Source organism: Peromyscus leucopus, chromosome 2 (assembly GCF_004664715.2).
Source record: "Peromyscus leucopus breed LL Stock chromosome 2, UCI_PerLeu_2.1, whole genome shotgun sequence".
Classification (NCBI taxonomy): domain Eukaryota; kingdom Metazoa; phylum Chordata; class Mammalia; order Rodentia; family Cricetidae; genus Peromyscus; species Peromyscus leucopus.
Genome location: NC_051064.1, coordinates 83,753,027 through 83,772,901, shown reverse-complemented (window position 1 = coordinate 83,772,901; position 19,875 = coordinate 83,753,027). Strand labels below are relative to the sequence as shown.

General features: G+C 38.6%; 1 protein-coding gene across 50 annotated transcripts in view; it reads left to right on the top strand.

Annotated features, from left to right (window-relative positions):
- Ptprd (protein tyrosine phosphatase receptor type D) overlaps positions 1–19,875 on the top strand; it is a 2,272,674-nt gene that overhangs the window by 1,969,140 nt on the left and 283,659 nt on the right. For 26 of the 50 annotated variants that reach the window (XM_037203385.1, XM_037203379.1, XM_037203374.1 and 23 more), the window contains 2 exons: positions 4,890–5,035; positions 7,495–7,636. In XM_037203385.1, the coding sequence (XP_037059280.1) occupies positions 4,890–5,035; positions 7,495–7,636 (288 nt within the window). Of the gene's footprint in view, positions 1–4,889; positions 5,039–7,494; positions 7,637–19,875 lie in introns of all 50 variants that reach the window. The other 24 variants (XM_037203364.1, XM_037203377.1, XM_037203376.1 and 21 more) reach the window with 1 other exon arrangement.

Genomic DNA, 19,875 nt, shown 5'->3' with positions numbered 1-19,875 from the left:
ATTGCACAGATTAATAGAAATGGGTTAAGATGTAAGAGCTAGCTAGTAAGATGCCTGAGCCATAGACCAAAGAATTTGTAATTAATATATAAGCCTTTGAGTAATAATTTTATAAGCGGGTTTCTGGACAGATCATGGGGTGTCTGGATCATAGGCCCAGGTGGGACTGAGAAACCTCCCACTACACTCTTTGTTTTACTCCAAATTTGCATATTACTCTAAAACTTTCTGTCAGGTTATAAGAGTCAGAAGTACATTTTGTGGGACCATTGTAAAACCTTGACTATAAGATCATGAAAGCATTTTGTCTAGTGCATGCAAATAATTAAGAATAAGTATTTAATTCATTCTAAAGTGTTCTGTTCTTTAAATAAAAATTTAAAGCTAAGATGTTGGTTAGGGAGTTGTATTAAAATGGAAGTATGGTAAACAATTCATAAACAGTCTGTTTGACTTTGAAGAATGGATTGGCCATGGATATTCTAGAGAGACTATTCAGTTCCAGTGTGACCATGTGAAAAGCGAGGCACCCCTACATTAACCAGTTTATAGAACACATATTGGGAGAGCCATACAGATCAGAGCTGTGCTGTGGGCTCTATCCTCCTCAGATACATATGACCTTGGGAACCTCTGTCTTTCTTCATGTGCCTAGGAGGTCTGGTCACTGTCTCCCTGCTGCACTTCTTCCCAGTAGAAATCAAACTTACCATACTAGCATGCACACAAGCTCTAGCCACTCTCCAGATTCCCCTCAGTAGCAATAGGATGTCCTCTGTCTGAAAGAGAAGGTAAAGCCTGGACTGGCCTTTGAACTTCCTGAATTACCTTCTTATGCTTTTTCCTTTCCCACCCAGTTGTTGTAGGTACCCTGTTGCTGATCTGTTCTTCAGAGTCCTTACCTTGACATTTGCAAGAACAGGTTTGAGATAGCTCAACTTGAAGGTTCACCATAAAGGAGGAAGCAGGCTGCTAAACACAGGCTGCCTGCATCTTCTTACTGAAAATCTCTCTCTCTCTCCTTTTGTATCATATAACAGCATTATTAACCTCTCATTTCAAGATCTTCAGTACAATGTTATGACTAATATCCCTTTAAAATCAAAGCTCTCTATTTAAGGAAATGAAATCAGTGAAAAGAAATGAAGCCAATTAGTTACATGCTGCTTAGTGTTTTTCCCTGTGAGACATATTTCCTTGATGTCCACAGAAACATCATATTAATTAGAGTTAAATTAGACAAATGGCACCACATTTCTTCCTTCACTTTATAGCATGTTTCTCTTTATGATCCTATTTTAGGTTAGTAGCGGTTGACCAACCAAATTATATCAAACTGAGTCAACTTAAATTTTAAGAATTTCTCCTGTACTCTTCTTCCTTAGATACTGATCATCCATCAGTGGATTTGTCCTGCTAATGTCTAGCTCTACCTAAGAAATTGTACTAAAGAGGCAGCTTTGTCCTCAGTAGTGTATGTGATTAAGGATGGCCAAATCAGTTTTCTAGTCTTGGTTAGTTCACTCCATATGTATCTATATATGTTATGCCCTCTGAGGACAAAAATTTTCACTTTCCTCTAACATTATTGGAATCGTGGAGTTTAGCCCTCTGTTACATGTCTTCTAGAGGCTCTCGGCCAGGAATAGCCGGCATCAGTATTATAACGATTATTTATACAACATGCCTACTGAAAGGATTATCAGTAGCATCTATTACTTCCTATCATTTAACAATGGCATTTATTCCTTTTATTGTTTGGAAATAGTGGATTCGTGTAGCTTTTCTCTAAGTGGCAAATATTCCTTGCAGATTGTAAGAATCTGAAACTCTCCTTCATTCTTTGGAAAGAGAAACAGAACAACATCCTTTACAAAAGTCCCAGTGCAGGGGAAACCACAACTGTCTCAGGGTTATTAAATACACAGTTGGCCCCAGGTTCCAAACAGCCAGCTCATGCACTAAGGACAGGTCCCTGAGGAGATGGGAATGGGGGGATAGGCTGGGAGGAGGGCGGGGGGGGGTGGGGAGGGGAGCGGGAGGAGAGAGGACAGGGGAATCCATGACTGATATGTAAAATTAAATCAAATTATAAAATTTTAAAAAAGTACACGGTATGTGTGTTGTCATCTTATCCATTGACACATCAGTTCTTTTCTATACTCTTACAATGAAACTTCAAAACAATGTCAATCGGTTTTAATTCGGGCTCGTCAATTTTGGAATATAGAGAGGAGATTAAAGGAACTCAAAATTTATAGTATATGGACTTTGTTTGTCAAAGACAGCTACTAGGAATTTTCTTTTCTTTATTAATAACATTTTAGAGAAGACCTTTTTGTTTTTATGAATTTATTTTTTATTAGGTACACTTTGCTTGAAATAGAAGAAAGAAAAAAATAAGAAAACTTGTAATACCATGTTTGTTTTCAGAAAAGTATCATCATTAGTTTTTTTTTTGTTGTTTTGTTTTGATTTGTTTTTAATCCTTCTTACTGTTTGTTAGTCAATTTCAAATCAGTTTAAGTATTTCCCACCATTTATTGTAATTATCTCATTTTTATTTCTACTCATGATGCTACAGCATGTGATGGTGAACAGGGCTGGGAGAGCCATTTCATTCCTAGCTTTTCTGAACACAAACATGCTCCAGGCTGAATTTCATCACAAGGCTGAATTTGCTCATGAGAAGAGTCACTTCCTATGAGTAGCTTGTGAAGATGCTTTTCTCTTTCCCTTTTTCTGAACTTCTGCATTTATGTAATCATATAATTAGATAGGAAACCTCAAAACTGGGGTAATATCTGCAAAATAATTTATTTCTGTCTTATATCTTGAAAGTGAAGAAACAGTAAAGCTATGATTTTTTTCCTCTCAAGTGCCTCTATCTGTCTGTCTTGTCCTATCTATCTATCTATCTATCTATCTATCTATCTATCTATCTATCTATCTACCCACCCATCTTTCTCCCTCTCTCCCTTCCTCCCTCTCTTCCCTCCCTCCCTCCCACCCTCTCTCCATCCCTCTGTCCCTCCCTCCCTATCTATCTATCTATCTACCTATCTATCATCATCATTGTTTGTCAAATAAAGTGGACCTCAGATGGGTTTCCACTTTTCCTGTCTGTAGAGAAATCAAACTGAGTCAGAACATGTTATGGGATTGCAAGACATAGGGTGGAAACATGACTAAGGGCAGAAGTTCATGGGAGCAGTGAGCAAAGAGGATACAATGTTAATATTATTTTCTTCTGTCCTAGAATTTGAAGATTATATTCAAATTACATATTAACTAAAACTGTGCATAGCTATTATCAATGATATTAGTAAAGAACAGTATCTGATAAAATCTGTAACAGATTAAAAGAAAAGAAAGGAAAATGGAAAATTAAAATGTTCTTGACTTGAAAACATTTTCCAAATATAACAGTTACAAATCTCAAATGTGGAGAAAGTTGAGGTGACTCAGTAGTCAAAAGCTCTTACTGCTGAACCAGTTCCTAGCAGTTCCACTCCAGAGGATTTGATGCCCTGTTCTGACCTCATCAGATCCTGCATGCAGATGTGCACATGTGCAAACAGATATTAAATATCCACATATCAAAACAGAATCTTTTAAATATTGGACAGGTATGTAGCAAAGATAGGAAGACATAGAAAAAAAGCAATTAAAGTAATACTTTACAAAACACCATCATTATTGCTTTCATATATGTTGTATAATTTCTTACTAGATGTCCCTCAGAAAGAATTTTGTGTTATGTTTTTGTAGCTTTTCATTGACTCTTATGATATCATATGATACCATATTTTATCATATGATACCATATTTTATCATATGATACCATATGATAAAATAGTTCCCACGTATATAATACTCCATAATTTTGCATTATGTTTTTGTAGCTTTTCATTGACTCTTATGATATCATATGATACCACTATTTTATCATATGATACCATATTATAAAATAGTTCCCACGTATATAATTCTCCATCTTTGTGTTGTAATTCATTTCAAAATAAACATCTACATTATTTATATTTGTGCTACTTATATTCCTCTGCTAGTCAGATTACACGATGAATATTTTTGTGTATAAATAATCGTCTACATATTATTTCATCACTCTGGGATTGATTTTTAGATTTTGAAATACAGGCTAGGAAAAAAAAAGTGTGTTCAAGGAGGAAGAAGAGGGAATGCTGAAAGATTTAATTGAAACAGAGACCCTGAAACTGAATTTTCCATTCTTTTATCTTTATTCATCATCAATGGCTCCTTCCTAAAATGTCCCCTTTCCCTGTGTTTTGGGAAGCTTCTCCTTCATTCATTTTCATAAAATGAGGAGGTAAGGTACAAGACAATGTGTGAGAGTCCCCATGCCATTTTCCCTTCCTCTTTCCTGATGTGCCTTCTAATTCCAGGCTATATTTCTTGTCTCTTTAAAATTTCCTCGAACTTCTCTTAAATGTCACTAATTTTAACAGCCCGTCAGTGGCAATGCTGCTTTCTGGCAGCGTCCTGATAGTGACATCAAAGCAATGCGCTGCAATTTAACTCACTTTGATTGATGAGCTTTTTGTTACAGAGGACAAATTGGATTTTTAAATACTGGTAATAAAAATTAATGTGTGATGTTGCTTTTTGGATGTTATTGGACCTCAGCCTTAATATAGGTTTCAGCGATGAAAGCACTAACAGATAATAGAACTTGACCACAAAGTTACCCTCAAAGGCACAAGGTGTTTGCCTCATTTTTTTTTAACCTTCCCACACTGATACTGTGCACGAGGCTGCTGTGTACTGTGAGCGGAACAGTGTAGTTGGGTAATAATCTGTATTTTGATGCTCCTGCTAATTGTGGTGTTTATTTCTTCTTATTTCAGCACCTCCCAGGTTTACACGAACTCCGGTTGATCAGACAGGGGTCTCTGGCGGAGTTGCATCTTTCATTTGTCAAGCTACAGGGGACCCAAGACCTAAAATTGTCTGGAACAAAAAAGGAAAGAAAGTCAGCAACCAGAGATTTGAGGTATTAGGTCCATTGTTCTGTTTCTCTGGGGAAGAACACATCTCTTCACTCTCTGCTCTGCTATGAGGTGTCATAAGCACTGAGGTGTGACAGTTGTGTCACCTGCAGTGAGCACTGTAACTCAGTGTCCTCTTAGAATAGAGAACGTGGTCATTGTAGTGGCTGAGTTTTGTGACCATGTGTGTAAGGACTTAAGTAGAGCCTGGGGAGTTGGCTTTGTAGAGTGCATGCCTGAGATTCTGATTTATATTGGAAGTAAAAAGCCTACAGCAGTCTATGATCCCTCTGCTAATCTCATCTTTAGACTGCTTCCTTTTAAGATTGCAAGGTAGAATCCCATGTCCTCCCTTTCCCAAGTCCAGAGGATGCATGCAAATGTTTATCTTTTTAGAAGTTCCTATCTCCCTCAGTCATATTGAGGGGTATGGTTACATCTCAGCACTCTATGTGGACTGGTAAATTTTGTCAATTAGTTTATGCTAAGCAGAATCTACCTTTGATGTTGGGGATGGGGGGCAGTTGTATTCAATCCTGTAGCTTAATTGCAGGATTATTTTCAGGGATGGGATTTCAGGCTCTGTTACCAAAGGGTAAGAGAGTGGATTAAGAATAGCAAGCGTGATCTTCACTAGTCCTGTAGACTAGAATAAGAAATCCACTTCCGTGTTTTAGTGAAAGGAACAAGCCAGACAGCCTAATTATGCAGGGAATCTATTGGAGACTTTTTCTTCCTTCCTAAATCATTTCAGACTTTTTCTCTGGAGTGCTCCGGAGGAATTGTGTGGTTTAGAATCTGTTCATTCAGGAGCTGATCACACTTATAATTGAAGGCACACAGAGTGTACTGTTGATTTTGTTTTAGGGGACATCAAGATTCCTGGACTGTCATGAATTACAAAAAACTATTCCATTTTGTCTGATTTTCTATTAGATTTTGTGGCCTAATGCACAGTTTGGGAAAATTGATAGCAATCTGTGGTGAAAATAAATATCACAACTAAAAACCCAGTGTGTCATCATCGTTCAGAGTGTAGCAGGATGACGAGTTCACATTCATAAAAGTTCTGAGTAGAGTTAGCAGTGGAATCTAAAATTTTGACTTCGGATCATAACCTATAATTTTACAAATTTAGACATAAATTTTAATTTTTATATATTTGAATTTAAGATACAGTGGCTTAAACTTGTCTTAAAATATCTTTAAAAACTTTCTACACCATATAAAAAATAATGTGTGTGTGTGTGTGAATTTGGGGCATATAAACTTTTTTCCTTTTTATAGTTAAAATGTTTGTGTTGTCAAGAGGAGTGCTATTTGATATGCTTGCTGTTACCATTGATCTCCTAAATAAATCTTATAAAGATAAATGATATAATCACATATTTCAAAACATGAGACCTTCTTTGTTCATACTTGTTAACGAGACACACACACACACACACACACACACACACACACACACACACACACACACACCACTCATACACTCTGTATGCCTGCATGAATAGTAGATGAGTAGATGAAACTGATTTTGCTGCTGTTTCTGTCGATGCCAGAAATGGTGACTGGTGCATGGTCAGCATGCATTGGCTGCTGCATATTAAAAGTTTTCAAAGTGGGAATTGGAACACTGGCTTTTAATACATGACAGCATGGGAAGGTGTCAGTATACAAAATGGTTAAGGAATAGGACTATACAATGACATTTAATATATAACTAATTGAAGTTTATATTAACGGTCTTTATACATTTTCCTATATTAAACTATAGAAGACTCACAATGACAGTATATTCTGGGCTGATATGTAGACATTGATCTTTGACTTGGTGAGACAAGCCTCCTTTTCATGGCAAGAAAGCCCTAAAAATGCAGAAAATGCTAAGCTGGAACAAATACTGGAATGATTTATGACAGAATTAATGCATGCTGCTAGGCTTTGGGTTGTGACTGTTCTCTTGTCTCCCTAAGTGCTAGATTTATGCAGTTTTCCTCATGGTTCAACCATATATATTGTTAGGAACAAGACCCTTCAAACTGGCAGAAATATTTGTGGTGAAAAGCACTAAGTTTTCACTTTACATCATAAGTATTAAATGGGTCCACATAAGCACATGTGTTGCCAAAGTGAGTAACTGAAGTTTGTCTACTCAGCCATGGTGTGCTTGTGTAATTACTAAGCTTTAGATATGTTAATGAGAAAATTTTCATGGTTTTTGTTGGAGATTAGAAATCTGTACTTGTGTATTTGTAATTTTATGTTTTTCTTTTGTTTGGCACAAGGCATATAAATACCATCAAATGTTCTGTTCTCTCAATCTATTAGAATTCAGTGCTCTATCAGAATGATGCTCGGTCTATTCAGAGCCTAATGGCTGGCTCGCTACCTTACTGAGAAGTTTAGCTGAGAGGTAGATGATTGTAACAACACCTGTGACAGCTATTGTTTCCTTTAATAGGTAATAGAATTTGATGATGGATCTGGATCAGTTCTCAGAATACAGCCCTTAAGGACTCCACGGGATGAGGCCATTTATGAATGTGTGGCCTCGAATAACGTGGGAGAAATAAGTGTGTCCACCAGACTCACAGTTTTACGTGGTAAGTGCTCAAGTTCACGGTTATGGTTGTGTCATGGCCTCAATTCTCTGTGTCAAGTGTTCTTGTAGAGCACTGCTCAGAGACCAGTGTTGTGGCACGATCATCCGAGAAAAGTTTTTAAGTAAAATGGTGAGATGTGCCAAATGTTATCTGGACAGAGGATGTCTTGTTGGTTCTTGAAGGAATGCTAATCAGAAAGAGAAAATGAAAGTGAAAAGTGTTTGTTTTAAATGCCAGATGTCATGTTGATTTGGGCAAGGAAATCTAGATGGGGAAATGCATGGCTTGCTCCTTTGTTAACATCACTTGTGCCTGGTTTTGTTTTTAAAACCTGCTTATACTGTTTCTTGTACACACTACCTACCCAAGCTGACATTGATGGTTACATAATTAAAGAAGCAACACTATGTAAAGATGAGCTTCCTTCCCTAAAATAATTGGTCAAAGCCAAGGATAATATATACACATTTTTATGTCAAAAATAGTTCTTTAATTTCAGTCATTTTTAAATTAATATTGATTGAAGAATAAAATAAGATGGTGGATCACCTCTTCCTCTATGCTGCTTAAGCAGCCTGGTGAAGCATGACATGGTCCCCAGTGTGCCTATTTTGTAGAGTTCCTTTACTATGACAGTACTGCAGTGTTAAATATCGCCGATTGCTATATTTCTAGTACTGATTATTGAGTAGAGATACAAGCATTGCTTAACTGGACAGCTAGTTGGTATATTAGGTTAATGTTTTTCCATTACTTTATCTCTTTCTCTGTTATACCGTTTTCTTGTTTTATGCTTCAGAATTGATTGTTTGCAAAACTTAGAATAGACTTTTCTTAATACAATTTTGACAATATTTGAAAACAAATTAATGAGAAAGAGAACTTTTCAGGTGCTGTAAATGGGGAGATCCCCAGAGAAGAGGCCTTTATAAACATAGAAGCAAAGATGAGGGCTGCAAGAATTACAGAGCTCAGCACTGGAATTTCAGCTCTCTGGAAGGGCACATGCGTGGGAGAAGTAAGGTCTAGTAAGAAGGTGTGTCAGCTCTCTAGAGTGAGGCTTCTTGCCATATTCCTGTGCTGCTCTTCTTAGAGCCTAAAAGTTTAGCCCAAAAGGTGCTTTGAAAACCGAGTCCCAAACTAAGGAACAAGAGACCCTGAAAGCATCCACTTCAGAGAGCATGTCCATTGCGGGTTAAGCCATAAAGACAGTCTTTTATAGCCATATATACTCCAAGCCTCAAATTCTAAAGAAATACAGCCAATTTCAACCCACAATTAAGCTCAAACAATGATGGTAGAAGTCTTAAGTCTTTGTGCTAATAATAAACCACATAAATGGATTTTAAACTTTAAAAAAGTATTTAAAATATTTGCAAAGATAAAATGAGGAATAAAATCTACCAGGCAGCTAGAAGATCTTATAAAATAAAATGTAGATAGTTATTAAAATTCAGATGTTAAATTTTAATGGACTATTCATCTATGTGTATAGGTGGTATATTCATGCTGTGGAACATCTGGATGAATGAAAATCTATATGTGTGTTCAGAATGTAACCAGTCTTGACATACCCATACCTGAGCAAAACTCAGACTCACCCAGAATTTTCTTTTCAACTTCCAATGACCATTGATTCTTCTAGTAGGTAGAAAGTCTACTAGAAAGGTAAAATAAATTGAAGTTAATTAGGAACTTTTGGGTTTTTTTTCCCCACCATCTAAACTTTTTTTGAATTTCTGAAAAGGAATTAATATGTGTTACTTTCTTGATTTCATCTGCATTTATCCATGAACATATTAACAAAATGTTGGCAGAAAGAATCATTTTATTTAGAAATTCACTGTGATTTATATTTTCCTGTTTCCTGGCTGGCTGGACCCCTGTCTTCTCTGCTTTAAATAGTTCATCACTGTGTAAACAGATGCATTTGATAACTTCAATATGATCTTGACTCTTTACATGACTATTTGTCATATGTTATTCTTTTAAATAAAAATATGTGATTATAGTAAGACATTTAACCTTCCTTTCTTATATAACTTCATTTAGTTGTTTGGAAAATGTTTCATGAGAAAATTACAAAGTGACATTGAATAACAGAAAAGTAGAATAGCAACGACCTTAGAGTTCTTCCTTCCATTTCCATTTCATAAAATAATTGAGGATAGTATCATCTTTGTTTCCCAGAGTCACCTCTTTAACTTTTCCAGGTGTTGATAATTCTATTCATAACAATCATTTAATAATAGGCCAGCAATAAACTAGCATTTATGGGCTTAAAACATTGTGAAATGTTAGGGAGGTGAATGTGTTTGTATTATAGCTAATGAGTTGTCTGACTATCTTGAGTTTACTTTCTCTTGCGGATCATGTTGGCAGACATTCAAGAGTTCCCACTCTGTAAGAGATGGAGACCACTTTACACTTGCTGTCCAGTGGCCCTCATCACAGGCCTGTTTCAGCTACATGGGTCATTTATTTTCTTCCCACTTTGCTGACAAATGCCAAAAATGTGCCAACTGTCATGATGGCTTTTGTCTAAGTAGGATGGATGGAGAGCACTCATTTATTTCAAATAGGCTCTGGGAGAACCTAAGTAATTGGATATTCAAATGTCTGACCTGGGTGGCTAAATGCAGAAGACATTATAATAATAATACTCTGACCACCCATGTGCACTGAAAGAGCATTTCAGGGACACTTTCCCTCAGTAGTTTTTTTTTCAAATTGTCTGGACTCTCAAAAAACAATTTTCAAAGGACAGACGCCTCAAAGCTCAAGGCTGACCATGCCCTGGGATGAGATCTTGAGCAGTTAAGCATACTGTAATATGTAGTTCCCTGAGCAGGACATGCAGGTTGAATGTAGCCATTCAGCTTGTTTTATTATTATTACCGCCTTCAGTTTCTGTGGTTGTGGAAGCCCAAGCACATCCTGGCACTAGTTACCTGACTCTTTAGGAGGCTTTGCATGATTGCCGGATACATATAATTCCTCCAGAGCAGACTGTAAGTGAAGGCTGCAGGGATCACTAAGAGCTTAGTGATGACTGGGGCTTATCCACTGTGGAATACTGCTGAGCACAATAGATTAAATATTAGACTTGTAGGTTGGTACATGCAAGGGACCAGAAGGTATATCTTAGGTGTAGGAATTGCCATCTAGATGAAATTGGTTCTCTGGATCTGACTTGATTGCCTGTGAGGTTTTCCTGATATCTGCAGGGAAACATAGAAATATATATAATGAAACTGGGAGTGAGCACATTCTACTGATGTGTGTTATCAGCCGCTGGGCAAATGAGATGGCACTGTGCAAAGTCTCTTCTCACTGCTGAAAAAAATCTAAGAATGTCTGCTGCTTTGGGTGCTAAAAGATAGGGGTCAAGAATCCTTCCTTCTTGCTCACAAAATTCCATTTCTCTAAAATGAAGTTCTAGAATAATTGAGTCATTCTTTTCCTTCAAACATGACTAAATATCATGCATGTTTCCTGAACTCATTTTTTGTGGGGGCAGGCAGTCTGGAAATACATTTCATTCAAACTAGTAATACAAAATAGACATTTTCTAAATTTAGTGGATTATGTCCAGATATTTGCCCATATACAAATAGTGCTGCCCATCAAACTACTACTAGCATCACAAGTAAACACGGTAAACATCTCATTGCTTTCCACATCTGCTTATGGGAAACTAGCTCTTTTATAGGAGACAAGCAGAGTGCAGCTGCTGTCTAATATATTAGCAGGCCAAATATGAGGCATTCCATTTATTCAGTTTGAAAAATACAGTTCAATAAGTGATATAGCATTGGAAGTGGTCACCTTTAAGTGTTAGACAATGCAGAGTACTTATGCCCAGGCTCTTGTCATTTGAGCTTCATGCTGGCTCTGTGACAAAAGTCTATGATGTTCTTAGCCAGTCTTCCCATGCCCCTGTTCTCTTAGTTATGTGTCTTCTCTGTCTTCTTGACCTCATCTGTACAGAGAAGCCTTAGCTTGATGATCTGATCAGTCAGAGCTCTTCTTAGCTACTGTTGTGTGTGATTCAGTGACATGCCTCGCTCAGGAAGTCAGTTCTTGCAAGATGGAAAAAGCATCTTCCCCGGAGGTGACTCTTACTGAGATAGTAAAACACAGTGAACAGTTTGGATGAGACGAGGCAGCATCGCATTGTAAAACAGAGAGAAATGTTTGCATAATATGTCTGTTCAAAAAATAAAACATAAGCCATTATAGCTGTTGTAAAGAAAAAAGGAACGTGAACAACTTTTACCATCATTCAGGGAGGTGGCAGGGAAGCCTCTGCCTTTGTGCACTATCCTGCGATCAGAATTAGCATGTTCATTACAGGCTCATTTTATTAATGCCTCTTTCTGAAGATGAACACAGTTGTCCCTGCTGTGAAAATGGTACTTTGCCGTTTATGTTATAAAGTGATCTCGGCTGGGGATCCAGGCTAGAAACATTAAAGAACAAAGCACAGCTGCTTGACTGTCACACAAAAGGATTTTTATGAAAGACTGAAACAAAAGGAAGGGTGGCCAGCACAGAACTAACTTGCTGACAATTGTGGAGCTGAGGAAAGGCTACTTGAAAAAGCTTGTGAAGTAGGAGACTGCTTGGGATAAAGGGATAACAAAATGATAGCATGTTCCTGTGTAGTCCTGCCTTCCTGCTACAAAGAGGTGGCTGTGGGCAGAGGCAGTTATGGAAAGGGACTGCTGACTTCTAGCAGTTTGGTCTTTAGGGCTTAAAAAGAATAATCTCCTAATCAGTATCGGTGTCATAAAGACAGAAAGGAGCCCCTTTAAATAGTGTTGGGAGACCCTGGTAAGGGGAAGATTAGAAGAACCCCCGCTGGTGATGTGTGTGCAACTTCACAGCTGCCCTTGTCTGCTTGTCATGTCTCCAGACTACTGTATGGATGGTGCATGTCTCTTCCTTGCAACCATTATTGTTTCTTCTCCATGCCAAGACCATGTCTTTAAAGAGAGAAAAAAATGCCATAATAAAGCATTGCTTTCAAGTAAGAGCAGTTTTCTCCTCTTGACCTCCTAATAAAATAATATATTTAATCATTATAAACTGAATATAAAAACCATAGGAGTGTTCGCTAATTATTGACTTAAAGGGACTGTGGCAGGTTGAGCCAGAAAGGAACTTGGTGCTGGAATGTCTGTTATTTTGTTCCTGATTTGAGAAATTAACATCTAGAGAATTTGAGATTGTTTGTTCTGGATCATACAGCAAACATCTTTGAGGATTAATGTGGTGTTTATTATCATGGAACAGTAGCATTTTTCCAATAGACAAATCTACAAATGATCTTGAGTCTGATGATAATGCCAAGTGTGATAAAACACTACCTACATGATGTATTATAGGAAGGAGGAAACCTGTAAGTGAAAGCCTGAAGAATAGAAGTCTGTCAGACAGAGCTAGTGTGAGAGAATGTTGAACACAGAGAGCTTTCATGTGTAAGAAATGACAACCTACTGGCCCAGGATAGGGGTGGAACATCAGTGAGGATTTTTCAGAGAAAGATGACCAGTAGCATTGTCAACAGAATGGACTTTTTTTTTTTTTTTAAGGGATTGGGTTACATGATTAATGAGACTGACAAGTCCAAAGATATGCTAGGTGTATTGGCAAGCTGGGCACCCAAGAGGATGAGTAGTACATTTCTAGTCCCACAGCCAGCAGGCTCAAGGCCCAGAAAGAACAGATGCTCCAGGATGTGTGTGTGAGTAGGAAAAGCTAGTATTCTGTTTTGTAGGCTATCGACAGAAAGAATTCATCCTCATTTGTGGGAATGGCTACCCATTTTTGTTTAGAGCTACTCTTCCATAAGGGAGAGCGATCTATTTTATGTGGTGTCCTGAATTAAAAATTAACCTCATCCAAAGCACCCATACCAAAATATTTGAAGAAATAACTGGGCAGTCAGTGGCCTATGCAAGTAATGCATGAAGTAAGCCATCAGAGAGGGACACAGTAGTTCACAGTGGAGTAGAACATGGGTGTGTGACTTATGAAATGAGGAACAATAGGATGAAGCTAACAGACGCAGTCTGTGAGTTGAAATTTGTACAGGAATTTACCACAGAACTCAGTAATTCATGGTCAGTTTTATATAATGTTTATACTTTAAAGCTGGATATTTAGCTGGCTTTTGCTAATAAAATTGGGATGATTTTTTTTAAACTTCACTATCACAGCTTTCAAAATTAGTTTTATTTTAAGATACTAATTAAGATGCAGCTTTAAAAGTTGTGCATGCATAATTTATTGGATTTTGGGCCACAGATATACCAAATACCTTATCTAGGGCTTAATTATCAGAGTCCTAATTACATATTTCCTTAGAAGAGCAAGCAACTTATTTTATCCTATTAAAAAACAATGAGAGGCTGGAGAGATGGCTCAGTGGGTAACAGCACTTCCTAGATAAACATGAGCTCTTGAGTTCTCATGTAAAAAGCCAGGTGCAATGCGGGGTGGAGACAGGAGGCCTGCTGCTTGCTGGCCAGCAGCCTACATCTGGGTTCAGTGAGAGACCCTGCTTTTAGGGAATAAGGCAGAGAGTAACACAACAGGGCCTCTGTGTGAGTGGGCATAGAGTCATGGACCTCTGTCTAGATGTGTGCATATACCATACACACTCCTGTACACAAGCACGTACACAACTTATGAATTAATACCCACATTGTCACACTAAACTAAGTGATGTAACATAGCTCAATACTCTTAACTTATTTTATTTTTTACTTGAAAAATAATTTTTTGCCACATAGTATCTTTTAATCATGTTTCCCCTCCCTTAATTCCTCCCGGATCCTCCCCAACTTCCTGCTCACCCAACTTAGTTGATTTTCTCTCTTTCCCTAAAAAAAGAAATAAAACAAAACAAACACCCCCCCCAAAAAAAAACAAACAAACAAAAACCCATACGACAGAAAAACAAACAAGTAAAAGACCATTAAACATAAAGAAAAAGCTAAAACGGCAACAACAAACCTGAAACACAAATTCCACAGACAGGAGCTCATTTTGTATTGCCCAGTGACTCCTGGAGTATGATTGACAGACTCAGCAACACTCCACTTAATGAGACTCATGTCCCATTGCCAGCTGGTTATCAAGTGGTATCAACTTGGGTTAGGGGTATTAACCCTTGTGTCCATTTCCCCCTTTCTGTGCTGTGACCCCATCTGGTTTGAGCCTGTGCAGGTCTTGGGAATGCTGTCATAGTCTCTGTGAGTTCATATGTCCATCAGTCCTGTTGTGCCTGGAGGATGCTGTTTCCTTGGAGTGACCTCTGGCTCTTACAATCGTTCTGTCTCCTCTTCTGCAGAGGCCCCTGAGACTTGAGGGGAGGGGTGGGATGAGGACATTCCATATAGGACTAGGTGCTCCATAGTCTCTCACTCTGCACATTTGTCCAGTTGTAGGTCTCTGTATTTAAAATATTTTATTAACTATGGTTAAAAAAGTAAGATAAAATGCACTTAACTATGATCTTTAAAAAATAGTTTACATTTTAATTTATATCTCAAATTTTCAGGTCCTTCCTTTCAATATATTTGACTGCTACCTTTGTTGGCTCAACTTTATTTTTGCATTAAATATGTATTATTGCCAACATTTAGCATACTGGACTTTTCAATAGTTAACATATTTTGGTCATGCATATAATGTACATAATGGTGTCTATGTTCTGGTTGTAAATGAGACCATGCTTTGTGTCTTTACAGAAGGAATCCTTCTCTTTTCAATTGTAATGTAAAAGAGGCTTTGGAAAGAAGGAGCCAAGCATGGTGGAACACACCTGTGATCCAGCATTGGCTTGACTGAGGGAGAAGCACTGCACTGGGGAAACTGAGGGAGGAGCCCTGCACTGGGGAGACTGAGGGAGGAAGACTGCACTGTGAGACTGAGGAAGGAGCACTGCACTGGGGAGACTGAGGGAGGAGCACTGCACTGTGAGACTGAGGAAGGAGCACTGCACTGGGGAGACTGAGGGAGGAGCCCTGCATTGGGGAGACTGAGGGAGGAAGACTGCACTGTGAGACTGAGGGAGGAGCACTGCACTGGAAAGACTGGGGAGGGGCACTGCACTGGGGAGACTGAGGGAGGAGCCCTGCACTGTGAGACTGAGGGAGGAGCACTGCACTGGGGAGACTGAGGGAGGAGCACTGCACTGGGGAGACTGAGGGAGGAGCACTGCACTGGGGAGACTGAGGGAGGAGCATTGCACTGGGGAGACTGAGGGAGGAGCACTGCACTGGGGAAACTGAGGGAGGAGCACTGCACTGTGAGACTGAGGAAGGAGCACTGCACTGGGGAGACTGAGGGAGGAACATTGCATTGGGGAGACTGAGGGAGGAAGACTGCACTGGGGAGACTGAGGGAGGAGCATTGCACTGGGGAGACTGAGGGAGGAGCACTGCACTGGGGAGACTGAGGGAGGAGCACTGCACTGGAGAGACTGAAGGAGGAGCACTGCGCTGGGGAGACTGAGGGAGGAGCATTGCACTGGGGAGACTGAGGGAGGAGCACTGCGCTGGGGAGAATGGGGAGGGGCACTGCACCGGAGAGAATGAGAGAGGGGCACTGCATTGGGGAGACTGAGAGATGAAGATTGCACAGGGAAACTGAGGGATAAGAATTGTACTGGGGAGAGTGATTCAAAGTCTGTCTTAGGAACAGGATATAAAATAAAAGAATGAAATGTGCTGCAAATGAGACTGGAAATTTAATAATATTTGTTTGAAGGTGTGTGTTTAGCACTTGCACACTGCTTGGCTTTGATGCTTGTGCATTTGTATACTTGCATGGCTAACCAGAGATGTGACATGAACTAGAAATAAATAGAGGAGTATAGGATTATATAAATTATGGTGTTAATAAATCTACTTGTTGACTTTCATATTAATACATTATATAGTTATGCCCCAAACTGTGTGAATGGAGATATTTGTACACATATATGTACATACACACATGTGTAAGTATTTTTATGAGGTATATGTGCTTATGTGTATATGTATATACACACATACACACATTTTGTTGTTGAAATATTTAACTTCCTAATTATTTCTACTTTTGAAATTCTCAAATTTTTAAATTTCATTTTATATAGTCTTTCCATGTGTCTAAGCACTATTACTTTTATTTATGGTCAAGTCACATTTTTAGAATTTAAAGTGTACCCAGAATGTGCTTGTAGACTGAATCTACACATGGTGACATAGGTAGACCATCACACATACATCAGAGATGGCTTGGGCATGTATTAGTGCACCTGACCTATTCTGAACTAAATGTGTATTTTTTTCTTGGGTAATGTGGCTTGGAGAATATGAAAAGGAATCACAAAAGTCAAGGTTGGGAGAAAGTAACAGAGACTGAAACAGGGAGACACAAGAGCACCCTTGTTCTTGGTAGCTTTATCAGGTGGGAGTTCGTATGTGCATTCCCCTGCTCCCTAACTACATAGGTTCAGACATATCATCATGCCTAAATGGGACATTATTACACTTTTAGAGTTATTGTGAGAAACTAATGGTATACCTGTGAAACATGCAGCATATTGACTGGGATGTAAAAGTTCCTGAAAAAATGTTAATCCCCTTGCTTCCTTTCAGCATATCTTCAAATCTGAGCACTGCTCTATCAATGTAGCATTATCCCTAGAGCAGGATGGGACTCCCAACATGTCATGAAGGAATATAGGTCAAGAATCCAGGAAAAGACATTTCCCTGTCTCTTAACACATGTCTTTGTCCAGTGAATTGAGAAATCAGCCTTCACATGCAAATAAGATGAAAGAAGACTCAAACATACTCATATTTTTTTTTCCTGTTACTTTGGAAGTCTGATGACCAGTTATTCATCACGAATATATAGTACCGAGAATGTTAGCCTCACCACGTACATACTTGTGGTGAAGCCCATTTAAAGAGTTCTGCAGAATGCTTACACATTAGGATTGTGTAGTCAGTTGCCTTGATTACCTACACCAAATTTGTGTTACATTTAAAATTTATTTATATTGTTACTGAATTTGGACACAGATAATAAAAATCTCATTTTAATTTTCTTATTTTGCTTTTTACACTTGATCTTAATCAAAAGGCCAAGAAGCGATCTTCTTATTTTGCTTTTTAAAAATGTTGTCATTTCTACATTTAACCCTTCACTCCTCCTCATCACTCCTCCAAGGCCTATATCACTTCGCAACACCTTCCAGTCTCTTTGTAAATAAGCCACCACTGTCATGTAGTTGACCTACCTTCAGCCACATCCTTAAAGAAAACGGACTCCCTTTCCCCAGTAGCCATCAACTGTACACAGCTCCCCAGATGTGGTGGCTTCTGCCCGCTCCATATTGGAATGTTGATGGGCTTGATCTGTGCAGGTCTTGTGCAGTTACAAGTTCTTATGTGCAGTGATCCTGTCATGTCCAGAAAACATTGTTTTAGTCTGGTTCTTTCCCACCTCTGTCTTACACAATCTTTCCATTCCTCATTTACAATGGTCCCTGAGGTAATTACTGGGAGGGAATGTGTTATAGATGTCCCATTTTTAGATAAGCACTTCAAAGATGTTTTCTGTGCTTTGACCAGTTGTGAGTTTTGGCATTAACTACCTTCCACTGCAAAAGGTACCTTCCTCAATTGGGTTTGAGAGATGGACTAAAGTTAGAGTACAATTTTTACACATATTTAGCAGGATAATAGTAGTAGACTCAACTCTATTGTCCATAAACTCTGATGCCATAGGTTCTTGGCCATATTTACGGTAGCAAACATGTTTTTCCTTTTGTGGAGTGAGCCTTAAATGCAACCAGAAAACAGTTAATTATTCTCCCAACATTCCAGCTTCAGTTAACACTCATGAACATATCATACACTGGCCCTTAGAGTAGTTAGGAAGATACACAGGTGGGGAAGACTTTTGATGGCTTTTCTCCGCAGAAGCCTGCCTAATACCTTCTGGTACTCTAAAAGCTGGTGAGCAGGGAGAAAGCTCCCTAATCAGAACTAAGTTGATTTCTCCAGGTTCTCTGACCAAAGTGTATAATGTCTTCATCACTGGTTCTTGCCATCAGGTTCTGGTGGTCACCTGGAAGAACAGCAGTATTCTATGTTGTTTTGGGGGTCTCAGAGGCACACTGACAAACATTCCAGGGGAAGTTCTCCTTGCCTGGCACTGGGCTTTATTTTAAACCTATGGCTTCTTGGAAAAGCAATGTCTCCTGTGTAGGGTAATTCCAATTAAACACTTTTATATGAAAAAATACATGTATTTAATAAGTTTCCATAGTGCCTTTTCAAATATCCTTAGTATTAGTTGTCCCTTTTTCACCTCTTCCTCTGCCTTGCCCTTCCATTTTTTACCCCTTGATGTTACCTCTCCTCCCATTATAAACCTTCATTTTACCTGCTATCCTTCATTCTGCTGTCCTCTCTCATTTAAGAATTCCTGCCACCACCACCAATGGTCCTTTATCAGTTTCCTGGCTTCTACTTGTGATGACAAGTTAAACACACAATGTAAAGACTCAATGCTACGATTCACATACAAATGAGTACATGCAAGTTCTGTCTTTCTAGGTCTTCATTATATCACTCAGTACAATGTTTGATGTTTCCATCCATTTACCTGTAAATTTTATATTTGTCTTGGAAATATAGTATCCATAATGATATACTGAAGAAGAGCAGGAAAATGGTAAGGCATCATTTCAACATTTAGTGAGCTGGTAGAAAAGGATATTTGTTGCCTGAGTTGATGACTAAGTGGGAAAAGTGCTTGCCATGCAAGTGTGAGGAGATGAGTTCAAATACCAAGAGCCCATGCAAAATCCAGAATGAAGTCCTAGCATCTGTAATTTCACTTACTACATCATATTTCCTCAAGTGAGAATTCTCCTATGGGGCGATGTGAGGGAGAGGCAAGTGAATTTCCAGAAAGTCTTGGGCTAGATTGCTGGGCATTTGTAAGAGGTAATAAAACAATAAAGAGACCCTGCCTCAAACAAGCCAGAGGGTAAGGACTGACACTTGATTTGTCTTCTGATCTCCATGGATGTGTCATGGCATATGTCATTGCCATATTCACATAGTCACCCTGCTCCCAACACACACATACGCTCACCCTCACTCCTACACACATACAAACACATAAAAAGATGTTTAGTTTTTAAATTTACTTCTCTTACCAAT